This window comes from Carya illinoinensis, chromosome 3, assembly GCF_018687715.1.
Source record: "Carya illinoinensis cultivar Pawnee chromosome 3, C.illinoinensisPawnee_v1, whole genome shotgun sequence".
Taxonomy (NCBI): domain Eukaryota; kingdom Viridiplantae; phylum Streptophyta; class Magnoliopsida; order Fagales; family Juglandaceae; genus Carya; species Carya illinoinensis.
The window spans coordinates 32,526,173-32,547,525 of NC_056754.1; the positions used below are offsets into that span (position 1 = coordinate 32,526,173).

The window sequence follows — 21,353 nt, forward strand, 5'->3', positions numbered from 1 at the left end:
CCGAGGATGCGGCTCCGCCGGGTTGCTGATGCTATGCTTTATGTTTGGTTTAAAACTGTATTTGTGTTTTTGTAATATTTTATCTATGTATAGTTTAAACAGCTTGTATTACGTTAAGAAAATTCTGGTACTTAGTTATGACTTTCGTTATCCGCTGCGTGTTCTTCCGTGCACATTTGTTGCTTTTGCACACACTTGGCACCGTCGATGGGATGGTGACCCGGGTTGTCACCATCCGGACGTCTCGATTTCCCCGTGTTCGGGCGTGGGGATTTGGGGGCGTCACATAGGAGACCCATTTATGGTTCATGTGCGTGTGTGCCACAAGGAGGGAGAGAGGAGGTGGGTTTGGTGAAGGAGGTCCATCGGTGGCAGGGGAGCTCATGGGTGGAGGCTGGCTACCTAAGTTGCCACGTATGATGGCACATGGGTGGTAAACCCGTGCATGAAACCCATTTCGGGTTGGGTGGAGTTGCACATAAAGGGGCTGCTATAGGGCTTGGTACGGGCTGGAGATGCTTGCTGGTAAGGAGTGAAGCTGCCAGTGCATGGTGATGGTCCAAGGCTAGCTCACGGCAACACTAGGAGCTGTGCATGGTGAAGCTGTGCATGAGGAGTTGCCTGCGTGAGGTGGCCCAACGGAGAGAGAGAGAGAGAGAGAGAGAGAGAGAGAGAGAGAGAGAGAGAGAGAGAGAGAGAGAGCTGGGTGGAATGGAGACCATGGAAGGGAAGCCCATGGAGTGGTGGTGGTTGGTGGCCACTTGGCCACGTACGGTGGCGCTAGAAGAAGATAAATGGGTTTTCATACCCATTTGGTTAGAGGGAAGAGGAGAGAGAGTGGGTTTCCGATGGGACTCACCACCGGTAGAGTTGAGCTCGCATGCTTGAGGGGAAGCTGCCGGTGGAGGAGGTGAGGCTGGGCGGCGTGTGGTGGCGTCGGCTGGAGGAGAGAAGCCGCACGGTGGAGAAGAGAAGGGAGAGAGGACACGTCGGGCTGGAGAGAGGGAGAGGAAAGGAAAAAGTGAGGAGAAAAAAAGAGGGATTTGGATATTTAATCTAGGCTCTTTGTTTCGGGATCTTCAAAACGATATAACGGTGAGTTTAAATACTTATTTGAAAATGCATAAACGTTTTATTTAATTTAAAACACTGGGAGGGATTAAGATAGAATATTATTTTATAAACTAAAATTTATAAAATAATATTCATTCATCATTGATTAAAATGATGAAGGCTCGTTAGTTGTTTAAAGAGAATAAAATTATTTAAATTAATTTAGAGTTTTCAACATAAATTTAAATCTCGTAATATTTTTAAATGACTAAAATATTTAATTTAAATAATTTTTCACAATTATAATATTTTTGGAGCCCTTTAAAAATATTATAATTGTGTTATTTAAAAACAAGTTTAGTCCATTAACATAAGAATATCACATATAAATATTTACAGAATATTTAAAATATTCATAAGCTTATAAAATAATGGGCTTGCTTTAAAATCTACTTGATATCTTTTAAAACATGCCATCGAGGTACGGCACGTAGATTGAAGCTTGTAACTATAGAAGAAAGAATGAGCGGGTTATTACAAATATTTCTATGGACTTTGTTTTAGGGTTGCCTAGGTCAAGGAAAGGCAGGGATTCGATTGTTGTGGTTGTTAATAGGTTTTCTAAGATGGCACATTTCATATCTTGTCATAAAACCGATGATGCAATCCACATCGCTAATTTGTTCTTTAGAGAGATAGTATGGCTCCATGTGATGGGCACAAGATTGACATTGTCTTAAAGATCCCTTGCAAGTTCCAGATGGGCCAATTACAAAGTCAAGAGCCAAGAAGATCAAGGAGACAATGCAAAGATTGGTGCAATCCACATGAGACGAGTCTAGCAAGAGCCCAACATTCAAGATGTGCTTGAAGGATGAAGATCTAGTTTTAATCTATTTGATACAAGGTATGGAAGATGGCAACATGACTTAGGATTTAAGAATTTATTATTTGGGCCTATTATTATGCTTATGTGATTGAAGGCCTTGGACTTGTTTATTTCATTAAAATGACTTATTTTATTAGTTATAGGAATTACTCTAGAATAAATGAGCTTGAGGATGCTTGGTGACTCACTCAAAAATGAGTAGCACTAAAGCTATCCCAAGTGCAGGAGGATGTCGTGTAATAATTAGGAATAAATTCCTAGATCGTCTCCTCAGGGAAAGTTACTTAGAAATCAAACTCGTTGAAAAATGTGAAAAACTTCACAAAGAGAAAATAAAATGATGGTATGTGCAATGGATGGGAGAGGACACTAGTCTTGGACTAGATTCATATTTTTGGATTTTGATTGTCGGATCGGAATGTAAATGACTAATAGATTAAACTCAGAAATTGATAAAACTAAATTAAGAATTAAACTAAATTAGGAAGTAATTGACAAAACATGCACTGAAATTGAAAAGCCCCAAAATCAATGTTCTAGGGTTCATCATTATGTTCAAATCACAAGTTCTCAAATTAAACCACCGTAATTGTAATCACTACTAAAATGAAAGTTTAACGAAATGATAAAAAATAAATAACATGAATTGAATGAATAACAAATAAATTTCTCAAACGTCTAAATCAAAATTTTCTAAAATAATTCAGAAAATCAAAACTAAAATGAAATAGCAAGTAGGGAATTGAAAAGATCAAGCCAGTTGAATGGAGATGAAGATTCGAAGCGGTGGAGGAGGCTGAGCTGCAGTGGCAATTGGACCCCTCAAGAAGTTCTTCAATCTGCTGCAGTGTGAGTGAATGATCCAGTGGAAATTGTGTAGCTGCGTAAATGATCGATTGAATGAATCCTCCTCTTTGAATCTGAACGAAAATCAAAGGAAAAATGAATTCTAAGTGTTTCTCTACTAAAAAACTGAGTTTTCCAGCCCAAGAGTCTGGCTCTAGAGTGAAAAATTGCTTTTATATGGTCTCACGGCGGAAAACCTAAAATCTGTCAAAATACGATGTTCGCTCGAGCAGGGTGTCGAGCGCGCGTCGAGCGTTCGACTCTGCCTGATTTCGCTCGAGCGGCCAATGTCTCCGCTCGAGCGATCTTTGTTTTTCAGCAACCCGCTCGAGCGGCCTGTTGAGCGAACATCGAGCGTTCGACTCTGCCTGAATTCGCTCGAGCGGCCAAATGCCTCCGCTCGAGCGATCTCTTTTCCCGCATCTCGCTCGAGCCCACTGTCAAGCGGAAGTCGAGCGTTTGAATCTGTCTGGCTTCGCTCGAGCGGCGGCTTCATAACCCATATTAATTGGCAGTTGATAAAATTAGAGCAGAAATTCATGCTTTTAATTAATTAAAATCACAATTTTGATTTATTCATTTTTCCATATAAAACCAATGATAAAGTAATAAAAGAATTAATATATATTGGTTCCAAAAGCATTAAAAATGTAATAATTCAACTCAATCACTTGGCCCAAATATGTTTCATTTTGTTGAATTAGGGTTTCAAGAGGGTTATTGTAGCTGAGTTATTGTACCTGTGGTATTGTAGTTACGGCACTATTCACTCAATGGTATTTTTGGAAGATGGAGACTTATTTTGGCTAGGGTTTTAATTAGGTTTTGGTTTAAATATTCTTTGTAGCCTCATTTTAAGGAAATTTATGAAATTTGATGAATTTTATTCATTGTGAGTTAAGTTATCTCATCTTGTTCTTGACTAAACTTTTGAACTTATCAAAAGTAAATCACAACTTTTGTAGCGTTTCTCCTTTGTAATCTAGGTTCTTGAGACAGGTTCTTCAATGGGTCTAGATTTTCATATAATCTAAGTTCTTGAAACGAGTTCTTCAATGGGTCTAGGTTCTTCCATTGACTTAATTTTGGCTTTCTTGGGTGAGTTTTCAAATTGATTGTGGGTTTAAAGGATTCCATTCCCGTTGGTTCATGTCACCATGGTGTTCCTATGAGTATTGTGTATGATTGTAATGCTAAGTTCCTTAGCTATTTTTGGAAAGTCTTGTGGGAAAAGTTGGGAACTAAATTGTTGTTTTCGACTACTTGTCACTCCCAACCAGATGGACAAACTGAGGTAGTAAATAGAACTTTATCTACTTTGTTGCATACTATAATTCAAAAGAACTTGAGATATTGGGACGATTGTTTGCCATTCATTGAGTTTGCATATAATCATAGTGTTCATTCTACAACTAATTTTTCACCATTTGAAATTGTTTATGGTTTTAATCCACTGACTCCTTTGGATTTGCTACCTTTTCCAGTTAATTAAAGGACTAGTTTGGATAGTCAAAAGAAGGCTAAGATGGTGAAGAAACTCCATGAAAGTGTACGACAACACATAGAAAATAAAAATAAGCAATATGCCACCAAAGCCAACAAGGGTTGTAGACAAGTCATCTTTGAATTGGGCTATTGGGTTTGGGTGCATATGAGAAAGGAAAGATTTCCAGCCTGTAGGTGATCCAAGCTACATCCTAGAGGGAATGGTCTATTTCAAGTCCTTGAGAGAATAAATTATAATGCATACAAGTTGGATCTTTCAGGCAAGTATAACATTAGTGCTACATTTAATATTTTTGATCTTTCTTTTTTTGATGTAGGTGACAATTCGATAATAAATCCTTTTGAAGAGAGTGGGAATAATGAGAATCGACAAGCACTATTAAAGGATCCATTGCAAGTTCCAGAGCGATCAATCACAAGATCGATAGCTAAGAAGATCAAGGAAGCAATGCAAGGATTAGTGCAATCCACTTGGACCAAGTTTGCAAATTCATCAAGCAAAACCCCAACATTCAAGACAGGCTTGAAAGAAGAAGAACCAGCTTTAATCTATGTGATACAAGCTACAAAGGGGGGGCATAGCCTAGGGTTTTGTGTAGATTCTTCATTTCAATAAGTACAGGCATGTGGGCCTATTTTATGTTTCTATATTTCATTCATTAAGTGGACTTCTTTTATTAGCTATAGGGGATGTTTTGGGCTTGAAGATGTTCAGTCCATATCTTTTAACTAATGAAGGCCTTAGTTGACCTAGGGTTTCATATTAGTCTGCCTAGGGTTTCTTGGGAGGGTTTTAAAATAACCTTGTAGCCGCATTTTATATAAGTTTTAACATTGAATGAAATTTCAAAAAAAATTTCAGTTTTCTCTACTTATTCTTGATTGAACTACAAATTTATCAAAAGTAAAACTTTTGTGGCATTCTCACCAAATCTAGGTTCTTGAACAAGATTTCAATGGGCTAGATCTTTTTGACCTAATTCTTGGCTTTCTTAGGTCTAGATCTTCTGGACGCCTTCTTACATAACTGAGGGGGTGATGAGAGAGCTGTGAATGATCTTGAGTGATGGTTGTGTCAGCCCAAAACAATCGGCAAAACCAGTTTATGGTATTGCTGTTTAGAGCTGCCATGTGAGAGGTAGTGAGTGAGGTGGCTTTAGTCTTCACATCAAGTACAACTCAAGACTGTTTTGGACAGAGGTTGGTCTACCATGGAGAGGAGGGGGGGGGGGGGGGGGGGGGGGGGGAACTTCCTCAAGAAACTTTGCCAAGGTGGCTAAAAGTCGTGGGCCTTAACCGAGTTGGTTTCAATTTGGGGTTTAAAGAGGATTTAGAATGCTATCAAGCTCAAATTTAATTTTTCTTAACCCAATCAAATTTCATGCTTTCAAAGGCTGGATAATGATGTCATAACATGAATTTGAGAAATTAATGGTATGTGGAAGTGATTTAATCAAGTGATTAAACACAATACTTTAAATCGGATCAATTAGAGTTTAGAGGTCAACTTTAGGGAATGGGAAAACCCTTTTTTAGGGTTTCAATTGGATTCTAACTATATAGGATTTTACTAGAGTTGAAATCTTTTTGGTTTGACACAATTTGATTGGTTAAATGGAATAGGGTTTTGCTTAGGTGACATGATCTCACAACTTGGTTCCTTTACAATCCATCCAATGGTTCTACTTGATGCCACATGTCCAATACTATTTACCAAGTGTGGCTAAAATATTATCAAGTGTCCAAATAAAAATTTTCTAATATAATTTAGACATTTCACACTGTGATTTTGAAAACACTTCACTTGGTGCTACTATCGAGATTACTATTCAATGCGAAAAAGTGAACAATAAACTTTACACTGTAAAATCTTAAATATTCATACAAATCTAACTGTGCAATTCGTTTATCAAATTCAACCCTGAAGTACCTCGGAATAAACAAAACGCGATTTCGAATAAGCATTTCATCTGAAAACTGAAAATGGGATTATTGCACTATTGAATCCTAAATGATCAACTGAGTCTAATGACACAGACTATATTACATTCTGACACTTCTAACTACCTTAAATAGATAAAATCACGCTTCTGACATAATAGTGAGTGATAACGCTGACTATATTGACAAACTAAAACTGATGTGATTAGTTAATTCGTGAAAACTTATAAGGTTTTCACGAAATTTTTATAGCCTATAAAAATTTCACCACTAAATTTCTAATGAGCTGTTACAATAAGACATATTCCACATTAATCTCAAACTTCTGACCTTGTCAAGTAGGCTTAAGTCTATTTACATCCAAACAGAAATAGAATTTAAACCGTGAGGACCTAACTTAGACCGACACGTCATAGTGATTTGATAGAAAAATCTTTCAGTAATTTTTACTAAATACTTCCATTGAGACTCTTTTGAATTTTTAAAGTACGATTTATTTTTAAGAAATAGAATCTCTTGTATGTGCCACGTGATGCTTCGCTAAAGAATAAAATGTTATTTAAAAGATGAGTAGCATTCTAAATCTAGTCTATATATTTTCTAAGATTAACATTATTTAACCCTAGGGGAATGAGATATTACATTATTTAGAGCCATATACTAAAAAGTTAGAAATTGTGGAGAGTTAGATGTACAATGTGGGATTAAATTTTGAGTAGGGTGGGTAAAATGTAAAAAAATGGCATATTAGCCAAAAGATGTCATGCATTGAGAGTTCTAAGTTTGTTTGATGTCATGCATTTCTTATATAGTAAACTGGCTTGTAGGCTTTCCACAATTTATTCAACTTCAGAAAATCTCATGAAAATAGAGATATGAAGTTTAAAAGCTTCCTATTAAGCTTGTAACGTCCAAACCTAGGGCAAAACTCGAGGTTATGGTGTGCTGGCTATTAATGAGAGGGAAGTATAAGTTTAATAAGTTATGCATAGTACATCTTTTATGTTTATGTTAGTATAAGTACTAAGAATTAAGAAAGCCATATGTTCATTATGCTTATTGTATGATGTAATACTAATTAAGTACTCTAGTCATTTTGTATGTTTGATTTTATATTTTTAAAATGTCCAGGTAAAGAAAATAGTGTTGACGAGCAGCCGACCAAGCATAGCTAATGTTTCAAGAGATTTTCAAACTTAGTTAACAAGTGTCCTTTTTTTCACAAAGTGATCAGTTCTAAATTTTCTTGTTATGAGACTATTTATTTATGTTATGTTGTTGGAAATTAATTTTCAACAAATTAGATATTTTTCTTGTTAGGTCTCTTTACTAGGCACAATTACGAACCTATGTAACACTCCTAACCTGCGGGAATGGTTGTTACAAAGCTGCTCTTGGATGTTGATATACCAGGGTATTCGAAACATAGTAAAGAGGATGTTTTCAGTAAGTTCTAAGTTTGTTGCTCAAGTTCATTTTCTTGTCCTAGCACATACCCAATCATGAGATAAAACTATGCCACCCGGGATTTTAACTTCTTCTTGGAAGACATTATTTGATGAGATGGGCAGAAGATTTCCTTTAGATATGTACATTATTAGAAGCTCCTCTCTTGGCCAGAACCAAAGAGCCATGGGCAGAAGATTTCCATGGCGAAGATCAACATGCTGCCAAAGAGTTTGATTGGCTACAAGGACCAATTTAAAGAACCAGCACCACCAACCAACGGCACGATACACAATCCAACCATGTTCCATACGGTAAAGTTTAGAGTTTTGGTTTCAGAAGAAACCATTAAATGGACAATATATCAGCTGCAAAACAAACCCACAAGAGAGTACAGAAACACCGACACCTCATTCATCAGAAGGAAACCACCGACTTGGGTTGGGCTGAAGACTGCAACTGAGACAGAGCAGTATCAATTTCGTCATTCTCATCAAAAGCCACTGGTTTTCCATAGATATCCTTCCTGTAAATCAAATCAAAATGTAATCAAGATTCAACAGAGGCAATTCCATATAAAAACCAATAAGATCCAGACAAATCTGTATATGATGATGCGATACATGGTATTCATTTGGACCAAGTTTTCTTTTCTTTATAGAGAAATGAAAAGCAGGGACAAGCTTAATAACATTGCAATCATGGAACAAAACACGACAAAATCATTACATCAATAGAAGTTCATTATCTTCAAAAACACAAGACTTCAAATCTGGGTTTCCAAAAACTGTAATATTACCTACAAAAGGCATGAGTCTCTAACGACAAATATAGGTTCAAACATACACAATGCAACCACCATAATTCAAACATAATCCATCTACTTTCAGTTAACATGAGTGTTAATAAATATCCTTCTAGGGAGTACTAAAACCTAACTTATGTTACTACCCCTTTGTTGACATCTCCCTTTTGTATCTAGCAGTTCAATAACATGGAAGACATCAAGCTATCTAAATACAGGTTTCTAATAACAGCAGCTAATTAAATGGGAATGAGAATGGATATGGTTATCTTCAGCCAAGGTCTTGACCTGGCTTTGATATTTGTATTCTTCAAATATGAGGCCAGCAACATAAAAATCCTGTCACTATACACGATCTACATGTGGAGAAGGGAAAGTTTGTATTGGCTTATCCACAAAATATAATATGAAGTAAATGAGTGCAGTAATTTGGCTCCTGAGTCACTCAAATGATTAACAATTTACTTTGAAATCATATTCACACGGAAGACCACAACGGAGGAAGCAAGCATACTTTTGAGTGATAACACTCTCTTCAGAAAGAGCTTTTTCTAATCTCTCCTCAAACGGTGTAGCATGCCAACTCACTTTCTGGTCCTGCAAAAACAACCAGCATTTATTAAATGGAGCTTTCATTGTTGGTGGCAACAAGCAGAAAATAAAGCAACCAAAAGAAATACCTCCTTGTATTTATTGGTAGAATTTGGAATTCCATTCCCATCCCACCACTTCGGTGAAATATGAGAAGGCTCATCATTATTCCAGTGAGAAGCAACAAGCCCAATTATAGGCCTGTCCCCAAGAGTTCTACCAAAATGAGGCGTTTTGGCAGAAGCAGAGTCATAATTTTCACTATTCGCATCCTGAATAGATGCCTGTGGCTTCAGCCAAGCGGACGGGCTTGCTTCCACCTTCAAGTCTTTCCCAGGCAAAGTTTCTTTTACTCCTCCCTCCTCTGACCTAGGGGTTGAAGTTCCCTCAAACTCTAGAGATTCTCTAAGCTCACCAGAAATCTTAGAGTCTTCTTTCTTCAATTCCTTCCATTGGAAGTCACTCTCAACCGAGTTCGGAACGGAATACACATAGTGGGACCTGATTCGAGTCTTCCCATATGGTAGATTTTCTAATTTTGTGGGAAAAACAGTACCAGGTGTTTGCATGTCATCAGACAGCTTAAGTGGAGTTGGATAAGGTAAAGGCTCTGAAACACTCTGATCACCCAGTGCTTGATTTTTCTTTGGATTTTGGCTTACATTTTCTGATGAACTTCTACAGTTGGATGCATCAAAATCACAGTCAAAACGCACAGACTTGTTCCTGAATCGAGCGTCCAATGCAACATTTTCAGTCTGATTACCATTAACTCCGACAGCAGTATTAAAACTCCCAGTTCGATTGCCTTCAGTAGAGCTGAAAGATGTCCTGCCAGTATTCTGTATGCTGGATATACAGCTACAAGAAATAAATGATGTTTGACAAATATCAGGAAGCTATAAATCTTGTTTTAAGTGTATCAATCTAAGTGGGGGAAAAAAAACACTTTTAACCGTGGAACTAATTGTTCTCTTTAAAACCCTATCAAAAACAAAATAAAGAGGGCCACAACAAGTCTCTTAGACTAATGGGGTAGCAGTCAGGTAGGACTTATGACATGTGAAACTCCCTTCTCATGTCTGGTGTTTCAGTTGGTTAGCAACGACTTTCAGTATAAATAGAAGTACAACCTGCTAGGCGTCCGCTCTTGCGAACCTGATCCTTTTCCCCACTCTTCACAATGTTTATCGGGAGTGGGGGGAAGATCAGGTTGTTTGTCTAACTGTAGCTTCTTGATAGTTGTGTTGGGAAGCCATGAATGGAATTTTTGACCCTCTAAATCTCTTTCATAGGGAGGTGAACCTTTCAACTTTTCAGTTGCTTTCCGAATTTCAGCAGGGGTCTCCACTAATGTGCCACAGTATTTAAGAAACTTGGCCTGCACAATAATTTTTGTATAACCAAGTATACAATGTCAGCAGGCAAAAATAATTTTGAATAAAGAAGGGTATTCCTCAAAGTAGCCAACGCAATCCTATATAAAGGAATGAGAATGATTCCAGTATTTGTGGTTGACTCAGGTACTAGAAGGATGAAATAGGCCTGCAATCAAATTCAAATTCTTGACTCTAGCACCATAATGAAAGTGACCAGTGTATGAAATTCAATTATCAAATCAAAAAGATTATGGCATCACTTTCAGTGCCGAACTTTCCATCACCCTTGGATCATCTCTTTTTTAAAAAGAACAAAAATACAAGGTTGATGAACAATGACACTCCATCATAGTGGGATATGAGTAGGATAATGATGTAAGACATAGAATTTTCCTACTAGACCACACAACTAAAAGGAAATAACCACTTTAAGGTCGAAGAGACAAACACCATAAAACAACCCATCTATATCGGATAATCAGGCTTCATTTGGGAAGCAGTTCTTGAAATTATCAGTCCACATTAGATTAATATAGTATTTTTACTTCGAAACAAAATATAAACTGCTCACATCTTCAGAAGGGAATAAAATAAAAATGTATTGTGATGTAAGGACGTGAACAAAGCATATGCTTAAGAAATTTAGCAAAAATGATGAGCAGAAACATAATTTTTTGCTTCTATTTATAACTCGAATTCTGCCTATTCAACGTTTCACTTAATATACAGTAAGAAGGATAAATTAAAGAATACAGCATTTTATAAAAACTCTACTCCTGGTAATCATAACGCCTAAGTACGAATTAGATAGAAGATAGAAACATAAATATCACCACGTCATATAAACATTTCTTAAGACCTCAAAAGGTTAATGTTGTGAAAAAGACAAATCAATCTTAAGGAAGTTCCACGTAATATCAATTCCATTATACCTCATTCTTGAGATCCTTGTGATTTACGGGAGATCCAAAACCAGGAGTTTCCCTATCATTGCAGCCAGAATCTACTTTATCTGCAGAAGCAATTTGAAAAGATCACTAGAAATTCACGGCATCCGATTATATGTGATTAAGAAAATTTCAACAAGAGCTTATAACTTTAACAGGATGATTTATACCTTCAGATATAAAAAGTGATGATAAACGATTTTGAGATATCAGAATTTCCTGATCATTATGCACAAAGCAAAAAGTGAGCTCACGGTTCACAAGTGAGAAAATGCTCTTTGCTCATAAATAGTTTTAGCTTCAAGTTTTCAGGAAACGAAGACAACATAGAAGTACGAGACACAAAAACTTATTTGGTCTACTTTCCTTTATTTTTCCCGGCATCTTAACAGATTAATTTAAATAAACAAAAAAGAAACGTATACAATCTCCCAAATCCAAAATTCTGCTCGATTATCGAAAATGATCCAGAAATTAAACGATTAAAACTCACTCACAGTTTTAATTAATTTGTTCCTAAAAGGCAAACGAGGATAAAAAAATACCGAAATGTTTTGAAATGTCTATTTGGATGCTTAGACACCTCGAGAAACTTGAACAAATTCAAATCTTGAGTTTTTACTTGAAAAAAAGCAGCAATATTTGAAGTACTAGAACATAAAATTTCGATAAATCTTTTGATTTTCATTTTCACGACTCGGGAATGAAACAGAGAGAGAAGGGGGCGAGAAGTGGAATCGCACGGTGGGCTTGGATGCAGTGGCCGAAGTGGAGACGAGATGGGGCGGAGCACGGTGGCGACCTTCGTTGGTCCGAAAGCAAGCAAAGAAGCAACCCATGGCTCTGGAAATCGATATTTCGAGGTAGCGCGCCACCGATATGCAAGTAAACCCTAATTTACGCCTGAAGGACAATTTCATAGATTATTGGCCTTAGCTTCTCGAGAATGCTTGTACGATTTATCAGGTGGTCTGAGAGAGAGATAGAGAGAGAGAGTTGTTGGGTCGTTTTTGAAATTTGAACAGAGAAATCGAGGGAAAGGTACCGCTACAAAATAAGTTTGGGAGTAATGATAGGTAAATTTATAGAGTAGCCTTGCTTAAAAGTCATGATTGGTGAATTTGTAAATGATATTATCTAAAATTAAGTGAAGATTTGATGATTTATTTTAAAAAGAAATTCTTTGAATCCGAATTTGGTTCTTAATTTGTATATTGAATGTATTTTTTTTAATTTAATGATTAAGAAAGTATTATAAATTTTTTTTAAATATAAAAAATGAATGAAAAAAATCAAGAGAAATAAATGTAGCAGTGCTCTATTTTCAAAGATAAGATAAAAAAATCATTAAGAGTGCTCTATTCATTATTTATGCTCTACAATTATGAATGTAAACACATTAAAAAAATAAATCCGGTCTGGCCTGATATTTGTTTTTAAGAATTAAAACTGGTCCTAAATTGATTCATTGTTAGTTTTTATATTTTAAAAATCGATTTGAATCGAACCGAACTGATATATATTTTAATTTTTTATATTATATATTTTTATTATATTATATACTAAATTGCTAATTAATATAATATAAAATTTTAATTTTATTATTCAAATCTATTAATCTCATAACATAAAATTAATATAAATTTTATATGAGTTAGACACTATATATACTATACTAGTATTATTATACATTAATTATACTATTTTAATATTATTATTCAAGTCTATTAATCTCAATAATAAATTAGACACTACTTATATTATACTAGTATAACCAAACACTAGTGAATTAGTAATTATTAATAATAAATACTAAATTTTAACAATTAAGTTTAGAGTTGAAAAAATTATAATACTAAATTTATGTAGTGGCATACCTATAAATGATAAATTGAAAACTGGACCTAGTAATAATATACACAACACATTTTACAACATATTTCTCAGCATATATGTAAAATAAATATATTTTTATAAAATGATGTTAGTTTTATAAAATAGTTTATAAAAATACCCCATCTTTTAAAATATTGTGAAAAATGATGTGTATTTATTATTTTTCATCTACACTTATACAAATCATTTTCCAAAGTTTGGAATTCCACGTGGAAAATGTTTACACTCGCTATGTTTGTTTGACGCGTGGAAAGAGTTGGCATATGAAATGATTGATACAAAAGATTCATATAGAAAATGGATAATTTATAATAAGCGAGTAAAATATAGTACATTTTGATCGTGTAGAGCAATATTACATATAGTCATAAAATTATAAATGTCGCGTAATCGCTTTGAAAAAAAAGTAGAGTTTATGATTAAAAAGTTAGTTTTTTTTTTTTTTTATGTAGGTCTCATGTTAATTCATTTTTTTCAAAGCGACTGCATGCCGTTTACACAACCACGACTGCAAATATTATTTCTCGATCGTGTATTGTTTTTCACTCGGCATATGTGTTGTATAATAGAGAATTAATATTTGCACTTTTAAGATATGAATCGAGCTCATTTATCTCAACATTTAAATTAGGATTAAGTAAAAATCTGAAAATCTAGTTCCGAATCTAGCTTCGCTCTGACTCCGTAAAAATTGAGTGGATTTTTTTATTTTTCAATTGAAGTTGGAAGTGTCGCTGGATTGACCTCGACTTCGACTCTAACTTTGTCCTTCAACTCTGAATCTGACTCCGACTTTGATATTGTACATATATTATAAAAATATTTATTTATTTATATATTTATCATATATACTAATATAGTTATTTAGTTCTATAACTAGAACTTATAAAGTTAAATTAGCTAATTATTATAAAATAATATACTTATACTAGAATATAAAAAGACTAATAGTTTAGTATATGTAAACATCATAATATTACTACTATACATAATCAAGTATAGAAATAAATTAGACACTAGTATTTAAATGACACTAGTATTTAAATAAGTCTAGTATAATAAATTAATCGCATATATTAATTCACTAAAGTATAATAACATGTAATTAGATACTTCAAAGTCTTGTATATAATTAAGTTAGAAATAAGTTAGACATTAGTATAATAACAAGTAATACTAATATATAATAACATATAATTAGACACTAAAAATAATATGTAATACTATAATATGATAACATGTAATTAGACACTAAAGTATAAGTCTAGTATAAAAATAAGTTAGATATTAGTATAGAAGTAAATTAGCAATGAATGATATAGTTTTAGTTTTTAATTTTTTGAAAAAATTGAAATTTGAAAGGCCACAAAAAATATTTTTTTAAAATAGACTAAATATGAAACTTAAAAAAAGCACAAAACTAAAATCTCAAGTCTGACTCGACTCCAACTCCAACAAGTTAGAGTAGGAGTTGGAGTTCGAATTTAAACTCCAACAAAGTCAGACTCAGAGTCAGATTTAAGAAAATCCAACTCTGACTAAGTCGGTGTCCACCCCTAATCTAAATACCATTCAAATACAAATATTTTTTAGTTTTAACTTTTTCATTTAATCTTTGAAATTTTTCCAAACTTCCAAACGAAACATAATAAATAATTCAATTTTTTTAAATTTCATAATAAAAATAATATCAAAAAATTATATTCTAACACTCTTTTAACTTTATAATTTTTTTATTCAACTTTCTCTATCTCATTTCCCAAAATCCCGTAAAAATATTAATTCAAACTATTTCACTACTATCCACAAATTATCTCATTACTATTCACATATTTATCATATCATTTCATATCATCTGTGTAACCAAATGAGGCCTTAAAATTAAAAAGTGTTTTATGTTTGATAGATGTTTATGAAGGAAATGAGATAAAATCATCTCTATTCCCAAACAAATCTATGTAATATTATAAGTGTCACACACTCATTTTGACAAAAGTGAAGTATATTATTAAAAAATTAATTTTTTCATATGTCTCTCAACCTTTCATGGGTTCCCTCTACTCCTATTTTTGGCTAGTGGGGTTCGAATTCCCTTAGAAGAAAAACCCTAGTTTCCCTTGCTTTGGCAAAGCTCATCATGATGGAACCCAAACACTCCTATTTTCTTCATGACTTGAGATAAAGTGGTGTCCTTCCTTACTTAAACTGAACCCTCTCTTCCCAAGAAAACCCTTGTGAGCGTGTGTGATTTGAATAAGTGAGTGTAATAGAAGTCTTGGTGGTTCTTACCATGCGGTCCTCTCCAGCATGGGGTTCCTTGATCTCCTTCCCAAACCGTGAGTGGAATGTGTTTAGATGGATGGAAGGTTGGGTACGTGTGGGCGTGTTTGGTTGGTGAGAAAGTGAGGGGAAAAAGATGGCTTGCTCTTGCCTAAGGTAGGCATATTTGAGAGAGAGTAGAGAAGATGAAACAAAATCTGAAAATCACACAATGACTGTTGGGCATCCCCTTTGGGCAGCGGCCCCATAAATCTCCCATTATATATCTCCTCATTTTCCAACACAATCCTCATAAAAGAATCCAAAAGTATGTATGCATGGGTGCCATGTGGCACCATGCTTCCTCATTCTATTCTTCATCATTTTCTTACGTTGGGAATTCCAAAAGTCCCTCTGCATGTGGCATGATCCAGGCTCATTGAACCTCCAAGGGTGTGTAGGTCTGTTGTGACTGAAATCCTAAGTGTGTTTCACCAACTCTTAGATTTTCAAGCTTGTGCTTGGTTGCCATGCGGCAATGGCACGTGTGTGTACTTTCCCCCTAGCCGAATCCTCTTTCATTCATCTTACAAAGATTCTTCTAGAAATCTCTAAGGTAGCGTGTGGTTCCTTCCCAACATCTCCTTTCACCTTTCTCACCATTGTCTCCTTCTAGAAATTCCAACACCTAGTGCATGCGTGACAAATGACAAGGAAATTGGTTGGATCTCATGGGTGGGCATGTAGATCTTTTAGTCGAATCTTAAGAGCCTCCTAGATACTTGAGTCTTCTATATATATATATTTTTTATTCCATGCCCCTCTTTCCTAGGTGTCTCTCCCTCTTCTTCATGATTTCCTTCTCTAGAAACTCCCACACTTCATGCATGTGTGACACATGGCAAGAATGATGGTTGGCCTTTATGGTGAGGCATGTAGGCTCTTAGGGTTCCAAAACCTGCTTTTCTCTCTCTCCCTTCTTCCACTTTTTCGTCTAGGTTCAATGTATCCTAGAGGTAGGTTTGCATATGAGCCATGAGGCATGTGGGTAAGTGAGATGGCATGTGCCAAGCCCTACATCATCCTCCTTCTCCTTAGCTTCTTCTAGAAGTCTTCACGCATATTTGACAAGTGTCAACTAGATGCTAACCAAGAATGCTTCTTCCTTAGGTTCCAATGATGGGATTTTCCTAAAGAAAAGCCAAAGACCTTTCCCTTTCCAAGTGGGTGCCTCCCATGCCCAAACCCTAATTAGGGTTTTTCCTATCCCTTGGGCCCTTAGTGGCTGACCCTTACTTGCCCATGAGGGGCCTCCTATTGGACTTGGGTGCCCTTTCTCTTACGATGGATAAGGCCCTTGAGAAATGCTATATATAGTCAATTTTGCATACTCTCTACGCACTCCACTAATATGATTGGCTGGATTAATTTTTTTTAATACAAAATCAATCATATCACTGGAATGCATAAAAGAGTATGCAAAATTGATTGCACATAGAATTTTTGAAGGCCTTTACTACAACTCAAGGTTGCTTTCATGCTATAACTTGGACAATATCTAAGTGGGTTAAGATTAAGATAATAAAATGGCAAGTAAGGACTTAGCTAAAGTTTAGGTCGTCGCAACTTCATACTGCAAAAATATACTAACATAAGTTTTCATTTATGCATTTATCATTTTTCTACATACTTTTACATAAAATATTTATTTCCTTTGAAATCATTTCAAGGTGATGTTTTTCTTTAGAAAAAAGTTTTAATTCTTCATAAAAATATTTCTCACATCTTACACATTCATTCGTAAAGAAACTAAACTATTTCATATATCCAATTAATTGTTGTCACTTTCCTTCGGCCAATACACACTGTTACGCTCCACGTGTTGGTTAGTAATTTTTTGGACCTGGATTTCGCTCGTGGCCATAGGTTACTTTCCATTCGAATGAAAACCACTAGATGCACTACCAATGGAACCGATCCGGCATTGCAATCCGCCCCTTTCCTCTTGGTACCATCATTCATTTCCTCATGGCCATTATGTAGCTTTATACATTACTATTACTCACTTCTCGTCTAACCATAGTGGAACTACCATGAGGAGATTTCTAAAAATTGTAGTAAGTAAAAACCATGACAATGCTTATACCATATGAAATGGTAGTGAAAATGCAAAGGAGAAACTTCAAGAAATACGACAATTATGCATATTTATTGAGGCCAGAGGAATGAGCCAATAATATTTCAACCCGAGCAACAAGAATAAAATAATCATATGCATGCGTTTAAATTCAAGAACAACAAAGAAGGTGAGCATCGCTTCTAGAATGCATTATTTGGGCTAGTAAGCAAATGTATTATTCGTTCGGAAGTTCCCTGCTATCCAAGTGTACACTGGATTAAGGGAGGTGATAGTGACCATAATGATGCATCTTGTTGTGCCCCGGAAGCTTTACCAAGAATAGACGAGCTTATCAAGCGGGATTGGTCCTTTAGTTTGCCGCTTGTGAATGTAGCACATGTGGCGATAAAGTCTCTTCGTATGGTTGGAAGGAAGTGAATCCATGATCTTGCTTGCAATGATGTTGTATTTGCATAATTAAGGAGTGTGTGAGGGTGTTTGATCAGGAGGTCACTTTTGAAAACTCTCACATTATATTCGAGTACTCCAAATTTCAAGGTGCTTGTTTAAATTCATATCTCAACATAGGAAATGTGTCCAAGCACTAGTTCGGTCTCTCAGTAAGGCGAGGAAATCATTCTTGAACATTTGCTTTGACTTGTACCATTTTGTTTGTTGCTCGCCCATCATCCCATTTAATTAGTCCTTTGCTCGTCCCTTTTGTGTTCATATTGTGCATTACTAGCCTGTCGCATATTGTTTGCCCATACCGCACCATGCACGTCTGTTCTTTGCTCGCCCAAAATGCCTTATTACTTAGTTTACCTACCCAAACATTGTTTATTTATCTATCCTTGCTTAAGTCTTTACTTGCCCAAATGATGGTTTCGTTTACTCTAGCTTGTCTAAGTCTTTCCTTGCCCAGGGCTTTGCCCCCTTGCTTACCTTGTAAGACTTTTCTTTATGCCTAAGGTTATAAGGGTAGATGCAGTTACATGGCTATTGCATAAGGGGTTCCTTCTAACGTTCGGATGGGCTCATACAGAGAGAGAAATACATATATGTAAAATGTAACATATGATATATATAAATATATATATATTTAAATATTTATATATAAACGGATCATATGGGTTGACCCTTAAACCCCTAAAGTCAATCCAAACTTGACTCGATTAATGTTGTGTCATATTCGGATTGGTCCAGATTAATCATAGTCCTGTTATACACAATGCTAACATATTTTGTTTCTATTAGTGGTGTGTTCACTAATCATACCAAGTATTGTTAACCCTAAGTATTTTGTAGGGCTGCAACCCAGTCAATCTGATTTGGGTTTAGATCAAACTCAACCGACAACAAGAGACCACCAACTCGATGTGAACATTTTGGGTCGGGTCAACTCGAGTTCTTCTTTAAAATTTAATATATTCAAGATTTTTTCATTAAATGAGCCCTTAAATGCCATCCGTAAATCAACATAAAAGCGATTGTTACTTTCCAACCATGCATGTGATGTATTGATGATGGATTATCTAAAAGGGATCTACACCATGCAACAAAAGCATACTGACATGCCAGTTCTTTTTTTCCTTACAATTTAAAACTAACCCTAAAAATTTTCTAAAAACAAGAAATACAATGCCTCAGAAAATTCCTTACAACTAAATTTGTAGATCAACATAAATCTTGGACGTCTTTGTCTAAGTGTCTGTCTATAATTCCTTACAACTAAAACAAACCAATGGACCAATGATATTGGCTTGTATAATGACCTTTGCTCAAGGGGAATCACAACCAAACCCAAGCTTAAAGGCAAATACAAAATACAATCCTAGATTCTTCTTCTCCTTACCTCCACTTGGCTCCATGCAAAATACAATCTCTAATCTTTTCATCTAATGCCTACAAACAAAAGACCAATACTCCATTTAAAAACAGATAAAGGTAAAAAAAAGATAGACAAATTGTGCCATGTTAGCAACACTAACAGCATTTTCAGCTTAAAAAGTTTTCATGTAATGGCTACATAAAAAGAGAAAACAATACACATCTATTTAAAACAGACAAAATGTGGAAAAAATTGTTCCATGTTAGTAACACTTGTAGCTCTTTCAGTTTCGAAAGTTTTCCAAACACATGAAATCCAATATGTGGATATACAGAGATTAAGAAGCCAATAAATCTCCGATTAGAGAAACTTCATTAATTTCGCCATTCATAAAGATTTCATTTGTCCAGTAGAAGAGTTTTTGATGCAGGGCCACATAAAAATGGATCATGTCAATCCAAATTCTTGTTTACTGTCTCTTCAAATTATTTTTAGTTTGAAAATTTGCCAAACCAATTGTTCTATAAAAGACTATTAAAAGCAATCATGTATAAATTTCCAGAAAATAAATATAGCCATTAAAAAACAGAATGTTGGATTATTTGATGCTCACAAATTTATGACAAGTGCAAATAAAATGAAACAGCTTTGCAAGTTTGGATCTGTTTTATTGAAAACTGCTTAATTATATACATAAACCCACTTACAGAAGAAATTAAAATAAAACATCCTTGCCAACGAACCTCAAATTTGGAAAAAAAAAAGAAACCCTTTTCAAGTAAAAAGGATTTTTAAACCTTGGGGGTAGAAAGTAGATCTGTAAATAATAATGTTGAAGCAACATGATTCGGTGGGTTAATTGATTGTCCATCTGATATCAGCCATGTCCACTCTATCTTGATTTTACTACTTATGAGTCGAATCATGATCTCTTGGCATAATAGAGATAAAGAAATTAAAGAAAGATGATTTTTTAAGGATTGGAGAAATATCGAAAATTACAAAAACTAAAAAAGGGTGTAAGATTTTCTGAGAGAGAGAGGACATGCCTGGAGCTCAGTGGTGACGGGGTACTCATCCTTGTCGACGTGACTCTTGTTAACGAAATACATGATGAGCTTGTCGCACTCCAGCTCCATCCACGTGGTCATGAATGACGCTAAGTTCAGCCTTGGATTCCCATCCAGCATGAGCTTGTCATTGATGATATGGTATGCCACTTCCTTTGGGATCGAGTTCTCCTGCATTTTGAATCTTTAAAACCCAAAAAACAAAAAAATTGTGATGTAGGAGGAGAGATTCGAACGCGATGCATATAATCTACGGTGATATTTTTTAAGAGAATGAGGATGTGAGGCGATGATGATGACAAAGAGAATAGAGATGACTAGGCGGCTAGGATTTGATCTGCAAGCTGAAGAGTTTATAAATGTGTTAGTCGGGTTGATTGGGTTAAAAGCGGTTTTTAGCAGGTTCGACCCAAAATGTAATCCACATCAATTTCATTAGACATGTCTATTCAGGTCTTTCGTGTGAGCCGGGTCTTCTGGCCTTTTGCACATACCACTATCTTGGGTACACATACGAATAAAACTTTATATTAACGGATTTGGGAAGCTACGAACATAAAGATTCTACTGTTTCAATAGTAAATCTGTTTTCTATTATAGTCACAGCATTTACATTTGCCTCCTCATAATTACTCCTTAGCCAAATTTTAGTAAAGAAACATGAAAAGTTATAAAAAGTAGGCTACATCCGGTTATCAGAATAATTTTCAATTTTAGTCTTGCTACTTTTAATTTTAATTTTTACTAATTTATCCCAAAAATTAATGATCTCAAG

General features: G+C 35.2%; 2 protein-coding genes across 3 annotated transcripts; both read right to left on the bottom strand.

Moving 5' to 3' along the window:
* Positions 1 to 7,890: 7,890 nt before the first annotated feature.
* LOC122304132 (protein JASON) lies at positions 7,891 to 12,468 on the bottom strand. Of its 2 annotated transcripts, none has more exons than XM_043116216.1 (7): positions 12,147 to 12,468; positions 11,574 to 11,622; positions 11,389 to 11,468; positions 10,211 to 10,458; positions 9,167 to 9,938; positions 8,952 to 9,083; positions 7,891 to 8,207 (listed from the first exon to the last, which is right to left on the bottom strand). In XM_043116216.1, the coding sequence occupies exons 1-7, from the start codon at positions 12,321 to 12,323 to the stop codon at positions 8,175 to 8,177; spliced, it is 1,491 nt and encodes a 496-aa protein (XP_042972150.1). In that variant the 5' UTR covers positions 12,324 to 12,468; the 3' UTR covers positions 7,891 to 8,174. The 2 variants fall into 2 exon arrangements, with proteins under 2 accessions (XP_042972150.1, XP_042972149.1); XM_043116215.1 differs by having other exon boundaries at positions 9,001 to 9,083; positions 12,147 to 12,467.
* Positions 12,469 to 19,231: 6,763 nt separating this feature from the next.
* Positions 19,232 to 21,051, bottom strand: LOC122304134 (glutamate decarboxylase 1-like). The gene is made up of 2 exons (XM_043116219.1): positions 20,558 to 21,051; positions 19,232 to 19,582 (listed from the first exon to the last, which is right to left on the bottom strand). Exons 1-2 carry the CDS (start codon positions 20,753 to 20,755, stop codon positions 19,529 to 19,531), a joined length of 252 nt encoding a protein of 83 aa, XP_042972153.1. The 5' UTR covers positions 20,756 to 21,051; the 3' UTR covers positions 19,232 to 19,528.
* Between the last annotated feature and the right edge of the window lie 302 nt (positions 21,052 to 21,353).